Source organism: Mytilus trossulus, chromosome 7 (genome assembly GCF_036588685.1).
Source record: "Mytilus trossulus isolate FHL-02 chromosome 7, PNRI_Mtr1.1.1.hap1, whole genome shotgun sequence".
Lineage (NCBI taxonomy): Eukaryota > Metazoa > Mollusca > Bivalvia > Mytilida > Mytilidae > Mytilus > Mytilus trossulus.
In genome coordinates, this window is record NC_086379.1 from 32354243 (window position 1) to 32369097 (window position 14855).

The 14855-nt window shown below is 32.2% G+C and overlaps 1 protein-coding gene across 2 annotated transcripts; it reads right to left on the reverse strand.

The window, feature by feature from the left end:
- Positions 1-982: 982 nt before the first annotated feature.
- On the reverse strand, positions 983-14135 carry LOC134724956 (matrix-remodeling-associated protein 7-like). Of its 2 annotated transcripts, none has more exons than XM_063588372.1 (2): positions 13861-14135; positions 983-1487 (listed from the first exon to the last, which is right to left on the reverse strand). In XM_063588372.1, the coding sequence occupies exons 1-2, from the start codon at positions 14036-14038 to the stop codon at positions 1240-1242; spliced, it is 426 nt and encodes a 141-aa protein (XP_063444442.1). In that variant the 5' UTR covers positions 14039-14135; the 3' UTR covers positions 983-1239. The 2 variants fall into 2 exon arrangements, with proteins under 2 accessions (XP_063444442.1, XP_063444441.1); XM_063588371.1 differs by having other exon boundaries at positions 13825-14127.
- Positions 14136-14855: the final 720 nt, after the last annotated feature.

Genomic DNA, 14855 nt, shown 5'->3' on the forward strand with positions numbered 1-14855 from the left:
GCTCTAAATGCTTTGGTTTTTGAGTTATGAGCCAAAAACTGCATTTTACCCCTATGTTCTATTTTTAGCCATGGCGGCCATCTTGGATGGTTGGCCGGGTCAAAAAACACAAACTTTAAACTAGATACATTAATGATGATTGTGGCCAAGTTTGGATTAATTTGGCCCAGTAGTTTCAGAGGAGAAGATTTTTGTAAAAGTTAACGACGACGGACACCAAGTGATGGGAAAAATATGACTTGAGAGGGGAAATAACTAAAATTGGATTATCTGATGTGTTAGACATATTTCTATCTGTCTGCTGATTAATTTTACTTATGTAAGCTTTGCTGTAACTGCTTTTCATTCAGAATTTCAGATGTTGTATTTTAGGCCATGTATGTTGACTGACCAGAATAAAAGCACACAAAACTTACTACTTGGTACCATAGAAATCATTCACTTAAATTTATTCGAAATTGGATTAGAAATTTCAGAGAAGAAACTTTGAAAAAAGTGTATGGCAGTGACAACAGATGCCAAGTGATGGCAAAGGCTCACAATGCCTGTTTAAATAGCTTTTCTTTTCTGATTAATATTCTGTATGGATTACAGTAAGATAATCTCATTCCATTTGCAACAAATTCACAAAAGCAACAACTCACATGAACAAAATTACATAGTGAAAACTATAATTAAACTATAAAATTAAAATATCATCTCTTGTTCTCTTTTATTAGAACTCAAGAACTTTGGTGGGATATTTACTTTTCATTTGAATAGAAAATTAAAGGAGCTATATCTACCATTTGATTTTTATATGTGGGGAGGGGGCTGTGATGAAATATGAAAAAAAAGGCATGATGAGCAACTTGGCCAAACATTATCAGGATGTCAATTTATGTAAAAAAAACTCTGAATAAAAAAAAGGACTAAAAAGAATGAAAAATAAAAAACAGGACAGAGATTACAACTAAAATTTGTAATCCTTACTCAGCCCCCCCCCCCCCCCCCCCCCCCCAAAAAAAAACAAGGTACATGTAGCTCGGAGCACTCATCAGAAGCAAAAATATCTCTTGCACTTATTTCAAAATTTAAATCTCAATTTTTTCTCTTAGTTCATAATCTTAATTCCATCTATAAGTCATTATTTCATTATCAAAAGTTTTTCTATTATTGCTGGTCTCTTAAAATGAGTCTGCCACTAAGATCAACATAAAATGATTTCATATAAACTCCATGATCTTTTAAAGCTGTAACTCATGCATACAATTTCATCTGGTTCTGTATATCCTCTACACTGTTGACTCCAAATTTGTCATTTTGCTCCTGCATAAGTCTAAATATTTCTTCCAACTGTTTTCGTTGCATTTCTTTTTCTTCAGCTATTTGGTCTGCTGTCATTGTTTCTCCAATCTTTTTCTCAGCCACTCTAAATTTAGCTTTCTTTACTTCACTCTGTATATGTTCACAATATTGCATAGGATCAACTTCTGGTGCATCTCCACCTAAAATGCATAAAACAAATACATAATTGTGTTAAAAATGTCTGTTGCACATTGAGGATTGAACCATGAAAATGAGGTCAAGGATACTGGGCATTTGACAGACTGAAACTTCTTAACATAAAAAGTGATATCACAAAAATACTGAATTCATTATCAAATGGCAAAATCAAGTGATAAAACACATCAAACGTATGGACAACAACTGTCATATTCCTGACTTGGTACAGGCATATACAAATGTAAAAAATGATGGATTGAACCTTGTTTTATAGCGCTAAACCGCTCACATGTATGTCAGTTGCATCAAATTCCATTAATTTTTAAAATGATGCATGAAGAAAACAGACATAAAACATGTAGTTAAAAAGTCACTGGACAGGTACACAGTCATTGCTGTGTCACAATCTCAATATACAAACAAATGTTTTTCTCTGGCTGTTTATGACGTCTTTACACTAAATCCATTGTGTGTTGGATATGTACGGATTGTCAATTGTTAAGCCTTTTTCAACTGATTTTTATAGTTCGTTCCTTTGTTGTACTGTTATACCACTGTCCCAGGTTAGGGGGAGGGTTGGGATCCTACTAGCATGTTTAACCCCGCCACATTATTTATGTATGTGCCTGTCCCAAGTCAGGAGCCTGTAATTCAGTGGTTGTTGTTTGTTTTTGTGTTACATATTTGTTTTCGTTCATTTTTTTACATAGATAAGGCCGTTAGTTTTCTCGTTTGAATTGTTTTACATTGTCTTATCAGGGCCTTTTATAGCTGACTATGCGGTATGGGCTTTGTGTACAGTGACCTATAGTTGTTAATGTTTGTGTTAATACCCCTAAGAGAGAAAAATTATTTTGTCGTTCAAAGTATTTTCAACTTTATAATAGATCAATAACATAATGACATACATGTATATAAATAGAACAATAATGTGTTGGCTGGATCTTTAAAAGTACAGAGTCACATCATACATTATATGAACCAAAGCCAAAGGCATCTAGATTATACAAAATACCCAGGATCAAGGTCTTCTACCTTTTGAAATACTGTGGATTCATTTATTTTCGTGGGTATCAATTTTCGTGGATTGCTGAAAACTTGCTTATTCGTGGATATTTGATTTGGTAGTTATGTAGATCTCTGTATATAATGCCTATTGAAAATAAGATATATATTCGTTGAACATTTGAATTCATGGTTCACCTGAAACCCACGAAAATTTGTATCCAACGAATAATAATGAATCCACAGTATAAAGCTTTCTGAAACTGAAGTCGCAGGCTTGACGCTGCAGGTCTATGTTACTGACTTATTTTTGGACATTCATTTTTATAATATTCTTTTTATTTAAGCAGCTGAAAAAGCTATGAGTTAGAAAAAAACTAGAATCTGTCCAAAGTACACAGATGCCACAATAGCTATAAAACCAGGTTTAATCCACCATTTTCTACTTATTAATTAGAAAATGCCATGTCCAAGTCAGTAATTCATTTGTTTGATACATGTACATGTTCTTTCGATGTTTCCGTATGAACTTTTCCTGGGTCTGGAAGTACATTATTTTGGGTTGCAAGCTGGTCCAAAAACCTAGTCCAAATAATTATGATGTCTTGAAAGGCTATTATATTTTTCTTCTTTGATGCCTTATACATTGTTTCCACTCAAAAAAGTCCTATCATTTCAACTAAAATCGATTTTTCAAAAAACTCTATGAGCGATTTTTCTAAAAAAAAGATACCATAAGATGCAGAAATGTCTGAAATTTTAATGTTAAAAAATATGCATTTCAACAACACATGTGGACACAAACAATGTATGGTATCCAGCTTTCAAAACCAATACTAGTTTGATGATCAATAGACATAGTCCAAGATGGTGTCTTCCTCCTATTCCCACTTTTTAAAAATACTATTCCTTCTATTCCCACTTGCAAATAGCAATAGATGTTTTGATAAATATTTTTGTTTATAACAATCAAGTTAATTAGAACACCACCTAAGATTTACCTGTATTTTTTTTAGCATAACATATATTTAATACACTGGTTTAATAGGTATAATTATATTTATTTGTAATAAGTTTCTTTTATCATCAAAGAAATACTTAAAAATAAAAAACAATTATGATAAATAGATTGGAGTTTGATTTATATTTATTTTTTTTAATTTGCTCTTAAAAATAAAGAAAACATTATGATAAATAGATTGGAGTTGGATTTATTTAAAATTTGTGAATTTATAACTAAAAAAATTGTCTGCTGTACTAAAAATTTGTATGGGTTCTGTGGAACCCAGTGTCTCGCCTACTTTTGCTGAAAATCACAGGCTCAACAAAAATGAGGGGAAAAAAAATAAAAATATTCTTCTTGATGCTATCTTTTGATTGTTAGAAGCTTCTGTCCAAGTTTGGTAAAAATCCAGGATAGTTTATGAATCTTAAAAATGTTTAAAAACTTTAACTGCAGATTGTATGTAATGTTATTTAACTGGAAGAAAAATTTATAAGTAAAATACAGATACACAGGTACAAAATATTACAAAATTTCCTTCTAAATACTAGCTTTTGATCATAAACAAGCTTCTATCTAAGTTTGGTACAAATTAAAAGTACATGTAGTATAAGAAAGTTATTAAATTTTTTTAAAATTTAACCAAAGAGTGAATGTGTTGTAATTCTTGGCAGAAAATCTAAGTCCATTTAAAAGTAAAATACGGAAAAATCAGATTTATTTTTTTACAAAATTTACTTCTGTATATTAAATTATTATCTTTTGATCTTAAACAAGCTTCTGTCCATGTTTGGTACAAACCCAGGATAGTTTAAAAAGTTATTAAAATTTTAAAAAATTTAACCACAGAGTGAATGTAATGTTTCCCCACAAAAAGTTTATAAGTAAAATACGGAAAAAATGGAATTTTATTTTTGCAAAATTAACTTCTGGATACTATCTTGTGATCATAAACAAGCTTCTGTCCACGTTTGGAAGTAATCCAGTATAGTTTAAGAAAGTTATTTTAATTTCAACCAGATGCTTCGCAGGGCGTAGCTTTATACGACCGCAGAGGTTGAACCCTGAACGGTTGGGGCAAGTATGGACACAACATTCAAGCTGGATTCAGCTCTAAATTTGGATTGTGATTAAATAGTTGACACAGCATAGGTTTCTGACACAGAATGAATGTGTTCTAATGAACTTAAAATTTTTGTTTTCTCTAAGAGCAATTCACTATGCTGCTATGCTGTTCAATATTAATCCTCTCAAAATAATGTTTGAAGAAATTTTCTTTTTATTTATGAAATTTCAAATGAGAAAAATTGAACCCAATTTTTTAATCACATCCCCCTTTCCCTTATTCCAAAACTAATCTCAATTAAAATATTCTAATGGAGTTTGCAACAATAACTACTCATTTAAATACATCATAAAATAAACTAAATAAAATGTAAAAAAACTGCTTGTTATCACTGAATGGTAAAGATTATTCAAATTTATCAGTTGGTAGTAAAAAGTGAATATACATTGTATATTGTATATAACAAAGATTTAAGTTGATTCTGGACAAAGAAAGATAACTCCAATAAAAAAAAAAATTGCAATAAGATATTTCTTGCTAACTATTTTGGACAAAGAAAGATAACTCTAATTAAAAAAAAATTTGCTATTTCACAATATTGTGAAATTAGATATTTCTTGCCATTGCACAATACTGTGCAATTGAAAAGACTTGCTATTCCACAATACTTAATATAATAATTTTAGATCCTGATTTGGACCAACTTGAAAACTGGGTCCATAATCAAAAATCTAAGTACATGTTTAGATTCAGCATATCAAAGAGGCCCAAGAATTTAATTTTTGTTAAAATCAAACTTAGTTTAATTTTGGACTCTTTGGACCTTAATGTAGGCCAATTTGAAAACGGGACCAAAAATGAAGAATCTACATACACAGTTAGATTTGGCATATCAAAGAACCCCATTTATTCAATTTTTGATGAAATCAAAAAAGTTTAATTTTGGACCCCAATTTGGGCCAACTTGAAAACTGGGCCAATAATAAAAAATCTAAGTTCATTTTTAGATTCAGCATATCAAAGAACCCCAAGGATTCAATTTTTGTTAAAATCAAACTAAGTTTAATTTTGGACCCTTTGGACCTTAATGTAGACCAATTTGAAAACGGGACCAAAAGTTAAGAATCTACATACACAGTTAGATTAGGCATATCAAAGAACCCCAATTATTCAATTTTGATGAAATCAAACAAAGTTTAATTTTGGACCCTTTGGGCCCCTTTTTCCTAAACTGTTGGGACCAAAACTCCCAAAATCAATACCAACTTTCCTTTTATGGTCATTAACCTTGTGTATAAATTTCATAGATTTCTATTTACTTATACTAACGTTATGGTGCGAAAACCAAGAAAAATGCTTATTTAGGTCCCTTTTTGGTCCCTAATTCCTAAACTGTTGGGACCTAAACTCCCAAAATCAATACCAATCTTCCTTTTGTGGTCATAAACATTATGTTCATTTTTCATTGATTTCTATTTACTTAAACTAAAGTTATTGTGCGAAAACCCAGAATAATGCTTATTTGGGCCCTTTTTTGGCCCCTAATTCCTAAACTGTTAAAACCAAAACTCCCAAAATCAATCCCAACCTTTCTTTTGTGGTCATCAACCTTGTGTCAAAATTTCATAGATTTCTATTAACTTAAACTAAAGTTATAGTGCGAAAACCAAGAAAATGCTTATTTGGGCCCTTTTTGGCCCCTAATTCCTGAAATGTTGGGACCAAAACTCCCAAAATCAATACCAACCTTTCTTTTATGGTCATAAACCTTGTGTTAAAATTTCATAGATTTCTATTCACTTTTACTAAAGTTAGAGTGCGAAAACTAAAAGTATTCGGACGACGACGACGCCAACGTGATAGCAATATACGACGAAAATTTTTTCAAAATTTGTGGTCGTATAAAAACCTTAATCACAGAGTGAATATTTGTTGACGCCGCCGACAGAAAGTAGGATCGCTTAGTCTCGCTTTTTCAACAAAAGTCAAAGGCTTGACAATAAATCATATGCATGATATAAATAATATCATAACCAAGTATAATCTTAAGATATGGAATAAAAATACATCAAAGCGTGAGCTATCATATTTGAAATATGCCCCAACAGACATAGATTTAATAGATTGATACTAACATCAACAACACAACCTTCATAGACTATGTAACAACATACTGGGTTGAACAGAACAGTCACCTTTGTAACCACTACTTATTACACAAGGACCAAAAACAACAAATCTCTAGAGGGATGGCACAGCAAGCTGAAGAAATATAGTCACACATCCACATCCAAACATCTTTCAACTAATTAAACTTCTAAAACATGAGTAAGCCTTCAACGCCCTGACCATAATCCAGTATGCAGCTGGTGGGAAGAAATTGGTCCCCAAAAAGAAGTACATGTATGTAGAAATCAACGACAGAATAGACGAACTTAAGGTTAGACACCGCAGCCAAAGAGTCACAACAGTAGAGTTTGGTGATGCAGCCTCCCACATTCTTCACGTGGAATAGATTAATAAACTTTAATAGACTTGTATACAGTGATTGTCTAAAGTTTTTGCTACAAATTACAATGTGTGATTTGATTTAGTGCTGTTGTATAATTTGTGTTATATTATGCTTGCTTGAATCTACAGTTGAATGTGTTATAAAAGTAATAAAAATAATCACGTTCTTTCATAGTTATTTTGTTTTAAAAAAAACAGGATTCATGCAAAAATAACTTATTACATGTTCTAAAAAAAAAAAAAATGGTCAATTAACAGCTGATTAAAAAATGTTTGTACAGTATAATTCTTTGTTTGCACAAGTTTTCCTCCTATTCCCACATGAAATTTTACCTTTTCCTACCAGATTTATAAAAAGTGGGAATAGAGGGAATGAACTGTCCAAGATTACTCTGATTTCCAACGACTGTTTTGCCAGACAAGTTGGGGCCGTGATAGCTGCAGAACCGTAGCTCTTAGGTCCTTATGTTATTTTTGACTATTTGCAGACCACTTATGTTATTTTTTGACTAAATGCGGACCATATTTGTTGGCAGGGCCGTAACTAGCTATAGCCTCTTGTAATTGTGAGGCAAAATAAAATATACTGCTTAAATCGACACTAGGGACCATCTTGACCGTGTTTTACGGTATTAATGATTCTTATTGTTGAAGACCTTCAAGCAACTTTCAAGATAAAGACCAGGAATAAAAACTTTGACTATTGAGCATTTGTATTTTTTCTATGCATTGATAATCTGTGGGATAAGGCCCGTGCACGTTTACTCCATATTTCTTTATTTTCTGTTTAAGGGTCTGAACACGACTTAAAGCAAGTTTAACAGGGCTTCAATGTAAAAGGTCATATAGCAATACATTGTTGTTTTTTTCAAATTATTTGATACCAGGAATTGGGTGGCCTTACTTTAATTTAAACCATGTCAGCTATCTGGTCTTTATCTGCAAAAAAAAAACCAGTTTTGTATTCTTTGAAATCAAATTTAATTCCCATGAAGGAACGACCATTTTTATTATGTGTCCAGTCAGCAGTAGCATCGTATAGTCTTAAAATATTTTCTCGCATAATATCTGGACATCAATGGACATGCAACATCGCAAAATCTGACGTTTACAAATGAAAGTTAACACCCAGACTATAGTAATACAGTATTGGACAATAAATGAACAAATTTTTATTTTTTTTAACTTTTTTTATTTTTTTTGAAATTTCAAACATGAGGCATTTGCCTCATTTGCCTCAATGTAGTTACGGCCCTGGTTGGTGCATTAGGTTTGCATGCATTACCATTACTTTTGCGCGCAGCTTTTGATTACATTTGCACGCATTTTTTTGACAGGTAAACTCAGGTAAAATACTGGTAGTAATACTTATTTATTTATTAATGTGTTTAATTATTTACAAGTATCAGTACCCCGTCCTTTAGTCTAAGTCTCCTAATGCACCTATTTTGAAAGAATTCAATCAGTATTTTTCTATGGAAAAAACGGGTTATAATATTTATCTATTTAATTATTTACAAGTATCAGTACCCTTTACTAATTTGTACAATTATTTACAAGTATCAGTACCCTTTACTAAATTGTACAATATTTTACAAGTATCAGTACCCTGTACTAATTTGTACAATTATTTACAAGTATCAGTACCCTGAACTAATTTGTACAAGTATTTACAAGTATCAGTACCCGTTCCGTAAGTATACATTGTAAGCCTCATAAGGCAGGGAACAAAAAGAGATAAACCATATTTTTTTTTTTATTTTCAGATACAATTCAACAAGTCAAAGGTGTATGCAAAATTTTAAGAAAATCTGTGACATAGTCCTTTTATTGGAACTTGACCTTAGACTATAACGGAGTTTATACTTGGTTTTAGAATTCAATATGAACAATATAATTTGAATTAACAAACTATTTTCAAGATTAATAATTGATAGTCATATCCGTAATGAAAATACAAAAAAATATGGTCATTTATAATCTAATATATTTTTTTTATATTTTTACCTGCAATTACCTGTAAAATGAATGCGCGCAAATGTATTCAAAAGCTGCGCGCAAAGGTAAAACATTTTAATCCCCAAATGTGCGCAAACATAGTGTGCCCATATTTGGGGACCATTTATGTACAGTGCAAATAGTCAAAAAATAACATAAGTTGTATCTGCTAGGGCCGTGACAAAACATTAACAGACATGGAATGTCAGAGTAATAGACAATAAGCACACACACTTTGTGTCTGTTAAATAGGCAGGTTTATTATCCACACCCTTACGAAAAATCACTCTTATGGTGTCAATAGTAAACCCTGCATCGACAGAAACAAGTGTCTGTGTCAATAAGTAGTTAAATTTACGAAAATAGTGGAATAAATTACTTTTGGGGTGTCAAGAACTCGTTGGAAGTACTTGATAAATTGCATGTATATATTGGTGATTTTGAATCTGTTCAAAGTTTTGATTTTTCTACCCTGTATACCACATTGCCTCACATTCTCATTAAGAAAAAAATCACACACCTAATTAAATGGGCATTTGAAAAATCAGAATGTGAATATATATGTTCAAACTCTTTTAGGTCATTTTTTAGTAGCAATAAACAAAACAAGAGGCTCTCAAGAGCCTGAATCGCTCACCTTAATTTTTTTGGTTAAATCTCTCATCAATGATTATTTTGGCTTTTCAACTTATTTAACCCTTTCCTCCATAATGACGCCTTTTGACCCCACCCCCCTTACTCCATAATGACGCCTTTTGACGCCACCCCCCTTACTCCATAATGACGCCTTTTGACGCCTGTGTAGTACCTCAGTTGAAACACTTTGACTACAAAGTGTCTGCAGTTGACTTAATAAAGTTTGTATCCAATATGAAAAGGAATATCATAGGAATATTCAACTTGAATTTATTTGATGAAATAGTTGTTTTTCACAATGCCTTAATACTTCAAACCATAAGTTCAGCATTTTATCAAAAAAATCCTATGCGAATCAAGTATGCCAAAAAAAAATTTAAATGGAGGAAAGGGTAAACGTTCTTTGAATCGTCCTATTTCTTCAAATGCAAACAAAATAAATTTTTTCCTATGTTCTATTTTAGCCATAGGAGCTATGTTTCTTGACATACAAGGAAATGAAATATAAAATTTATACTAGATACCCTGAAACTCATTTAGCCTAAGTTTGACTGAAATTGATAGAGCAGTTTCAAAGGAGAAGATTTTTTTAAAGTAAGTCAACATGATGAACAAATTGTGAAAAAAGTCTTTGAAGGGCAATAACTCCTTAAGGGGTCAATTGACAATTTTGGTCAAATTGAATTATTTGTAGATCTTACTTTGCTTAACATTTTTGCTATTAACAGTTTATCTGTATCTATAATAATATTCAAGATAATGACAAAAAACTGCAAAATTTCCTTAAAATTACCAATAAGTGGCAGCAACCCAACAATGGGTTGTTTGATTCATCTGAAAATTTCAGGGCTGATAGATATTACCCTAATGAAATTTTTTACCACTGTCAGATTTGCTCTTAATGCTTTTGTTTTTGAGATATAAGCCAAAAACTGCATTTGACCCCTATGTTCTATTTTAAGTAACGGCGGCTATGTTTTTTGACAGATCAAAAATCTAAGCACACACTTTGTGCAGGATAATCTAAGGAACAATCATGCTAAGTTTCAACCAAATCCATTCAGTAGTTTCAGAGGAGAAGATTTTTTAAAGTTAGCAAATATGATGAACAAATTGTGATAAATTGTCATGAAAGGACAATAACCCCTTAAGGGGTCAATTGACAATTTTGGTCATATCAACTTATTTGTAGATCTTACTTTGCTGATCATTTTTGCTGTTTACAGTTTATCTTAATTATCTATAATAATATTCAAGATAATGACCAAAAACTACAAAATTTCCTAAAAATTACCAATTAAGTGGCAGCAACCCAACAATGGTTTGTTTGATTCATCTGAAAATTTGAGGGTTGATAGATCTTGACCAAATGAACATTTAAAATCCATGTCAGATTTGCTCTAAATGCTTTCGTTTTTGAGATATAAGCCAAAAACTGCATTTGACCCCTATGTTCTATTTTAAGTAACGGCGGCCATGTTTTTTGACGGATCACAAATCGAAGTACACACTTTGTGCAGGATAATCTAAGGGACAATCATGCTAAGTTTCATTCAAATCCATTCTGTAGTTTCAGAGGAGAAGATGTTTGAAAAATTAGCCTTTCAGGCCAGGTGAGCTAAAAACTATGTTAATTGGACACTTTGATACTATATATATGCCCTTGAATTTTTACTTTTTAACATTTTTGTTTGCTTTGGGGATTCTGTATATCGTCAGATTATAGGAATTCCAATGGGGACTAACTGTGCACCACTTATTGCGGACCTGTTTTTGTATTGTTATGAGTTACAATTTATGACAAAAATAAGCAAAGACCCATCGAAACAACATCTGATAAACAAATTTAATAATACTCTTAGATATTTGGATGATATTTTGGCTCTCAATAATGACGACTTCAGTATGTATATTAATGAAATTTATCCTGTTGAATTTACTTTAAACAAAGCTAATACTAAAAATGACCACTGCCCTTTCCTCGATCTTGATATCTATATCACTAACGGAAAGCTGAATACTAAAATTTATGATAAAAGGGATGATTTTTCATTTCCTATCGTTAATTATCCGTTTTTAGATGATGACCTTCCCTTGTCACCATTTTACGGTGTTTATATATCTCAACTTGTACGATTCGCTCGTGTATGTAACAATGTTTTAGATTTTAACGAGAGAAATTTATGAATTACTGAAAAATTATTACACCAGGGTTTTCGATATCACAAACTAGTCAAAACATTTACTAAATTTTATCATCGGTATAAAGACATCATTCGTAAATATAGCTCAACATGCAGACTTCTTATACGTTCAGGTATTTCACATCCAATTTTTTATGGAAATATTCTTTATAAAGCACAAAGATGTCAGTATTCACCTCAGAAACTTACAAAACCTTTGAATAGACTTATAAAGAAGGGATATAATTACGATACTGTTGTCAAGTCATTAAAGATTGCATATTTTGGCGTTAATATTGAGTCACTGATAAGGTCTTTGCATCGGAACTAAACACATTTATTCTAAAAACAGTTGTTGGCATGACACAGGTTATGTTCTTCTCATATATGTTATGATGGTATGATACTAAACCTCTAACGAGAAGGATTGTGCCTGATGTTCATATGATGAAATCATAATCTATCAGTCAGTTTAATTGAAGTCTGGAGCTGGCATGTCAGTTAACTGCTAGTAGTCTGTTGTTATTTATGTATTATTGTCATTTTGTTTATTTTCTTTGTTTACATCTTCTGACATCAGACTCGGACTTCTCTTGAATTGAATTTTAATGTGTGTATTGTTATGCGTTTACTTTTCTACATTGGTTAGAGGTATAGGGGGAGGGTTGAGATCTCACAAACATGTTTTGGCTTTAAACTAGCTGTCAGTAACTGCGAGTACTCTCAAATCGTATTTTCTTGTTAGTTCGACCTGTTGATACTGTTTGTAATGCCTTTTTGTTATTTTTTATTTATATGGATCTTGTCTGTACACCAGCTTGATTATTTGTAATATCTTCAATTTTTCACTTATTCTACTACATTTGTATAAACTTCAAGATTATAAATATTTTTTTTAAAACCGTTTTTTTTCTAAAGTGAATTTTGATTGGTTGAATATTTCTCAATGATGTCCTGCCATGGCTTTGTTTGAATTTGTTTGTTAGCTTTTTGGTCATGAATGTTTGTCTCTAATATTTAATTAACTGTGCATTTGTATTCAGATATCGCAGATCAAATTTATTTGTTCATTGTGTAATCATACGATTTTTGATTGAGTTAAGTCTGCCAATTGATATTTTATCGTATGTTTTTCTATGTTGTGATGTTATGCTATTGTTTCAGAAAAAGGGAGAAGGTTTGGATCCATTAAAACGTTTAATCCCGCTGCAAAATTTTGCACCTGTCCTAAGTCAGGAATCTGATGTACAGTAGCTGTCGTTTGTTTATGTAATATATACGTGTTTCTCGTTTCTCGTTTTGTTTATATAGATTAGACCGTTGGATTTCCCGTTTGAATGGTTTTACACAAGTTAGTAATTTTGGGGCCCTTTATAGCTTGTTGTTCCGTCTGAGCCAAGGCTCCGTGTTGAAGGCCGTACTTTAACCTATAATGGTTTACTTTTTAAATTGTTATTTGGATGGAGAGTTGTCTCATTGGCACTCACACCACATCTTCCTATATCTATTAACCGCGCCGCATTTTTGCGCCTGTCCCAAGTCAGGAGCCTCTGGCCTTTGTTAGTCTTGTATTGATTTAATTTTAGTTTCTTGTGTTCAATTTGGAAATTAGTATGGCGTTCATTATCACTGAACTAGTATATATATGTTTAGGGGCCAGCTGAAGGACGCCTCCGGGTGCGGGAATTTCTCGCTACATTGAAGACCTGTTGGTGACCTTCTGCTGTTGTTTTTTTATTTGGTCGGGTTGTTGTCTCTTTGACACATTCCCCATTTCCATTCTCAATTTTAAATTTAAAACAATCAGCAAAGTGGAAAGGCACTTGATTGTTTACGACAATGTCAAAGACTCAATGTTCAAAATTATTCCCATTTTATTTTCATTGTTTTCATAATGAATGCGTAAATTTTTAACAGATAAAATGAATAAATTTTACCTTCAAAATTAACTTTATCAATTTCATCTCCCTCACCTTCATCGCGGTCGAGATAATGAGTTGCATTTATAATATTTTCTGCTGATACTGAAGATGGTGCTCCTTTTCTCCAAATTTTCAAAATATTTCTTAATGTATAAATAGTTGATGCGAATAGTAGAACTACAGTTGCAGTTACAGCTATTGAGTACAAGCTGCTGTCAAAGGCCTCCATATTCAAACAAAATTAACAGATGAAGTAGTTTTTCTGTCTACTTCTAGTTCTAGCGTCTATTTATTTTAATTCGGCGTTATAGAGAAGCTTTAATTTGAAGGGTCTCACTAACTAGGGACAAAAAGCGACAAGAAGCGTCAAGACGAATAAATTTAGCGACAAGAAGACTATTTAGCGACAGAGACATACACATTTCTAATATGAAGTGCTTGTTTCGCTTTGTGAATAAACCCTTGCTCTTAATCCAATAAAATTTGATTGCACATACACATATTGACTACTGCCAAGGATTTGTAAAGGGCTCACAGTGGTGAATTTAGGCGGGGGCGTGCAGCTCCCCCTAAAATTTGAAAAGCATGGGTTGACTACAACATATTTAAGTATCAGAAGAGACCATTCAATCTTTTTTAACATTCAAAGTACATGTATATAAAACAGTCAGCTTAACAGAATCAACGTGATGACTAATCAACTGACCTACGTTTTAAGTTAATTAAAGTTCTATAAATAATTTCAAAGGAAGACCAAACGGGGAGGTTTTAATTTAGCAGTTAAAGTTAAATCAAATGTTACATTATATTTGCGGTTTTTATAATCAATTTGTTTGATAATCGAAGTTCCAAAACATCCCTTACTCACTTTCACAATTTCATCATGACACGGTCAAGAAAACGGTTACACGCCATTAGTCCCACAACCATTATTCCGACAGCCCATTACTCCGACAGCCCACTATTCCGATAGCCCACTATTCCGACAACCAATTACTCCGATAGCCCATTGCTCCGACAACCCATAAGTCCGACACTTATAAAGT

Excerpts from the sequence above, each read along its gene's own strand:
- LOC134724956 (XM_063588371.1), bottom strand. The coding sequence starts at position 14,038 with ATGGAGGCCTTTGACAGCAGCTTGTACTCAATAGCTGTAACTGCAACT. Across the intron at positions 1,488-13,824 it reads TGATAAAGTTAATTTTGAAG|GTGGAGATGCACCAGAAGTT; the intron begins GTAAAATTTATT and ends TATGCATTTTAG.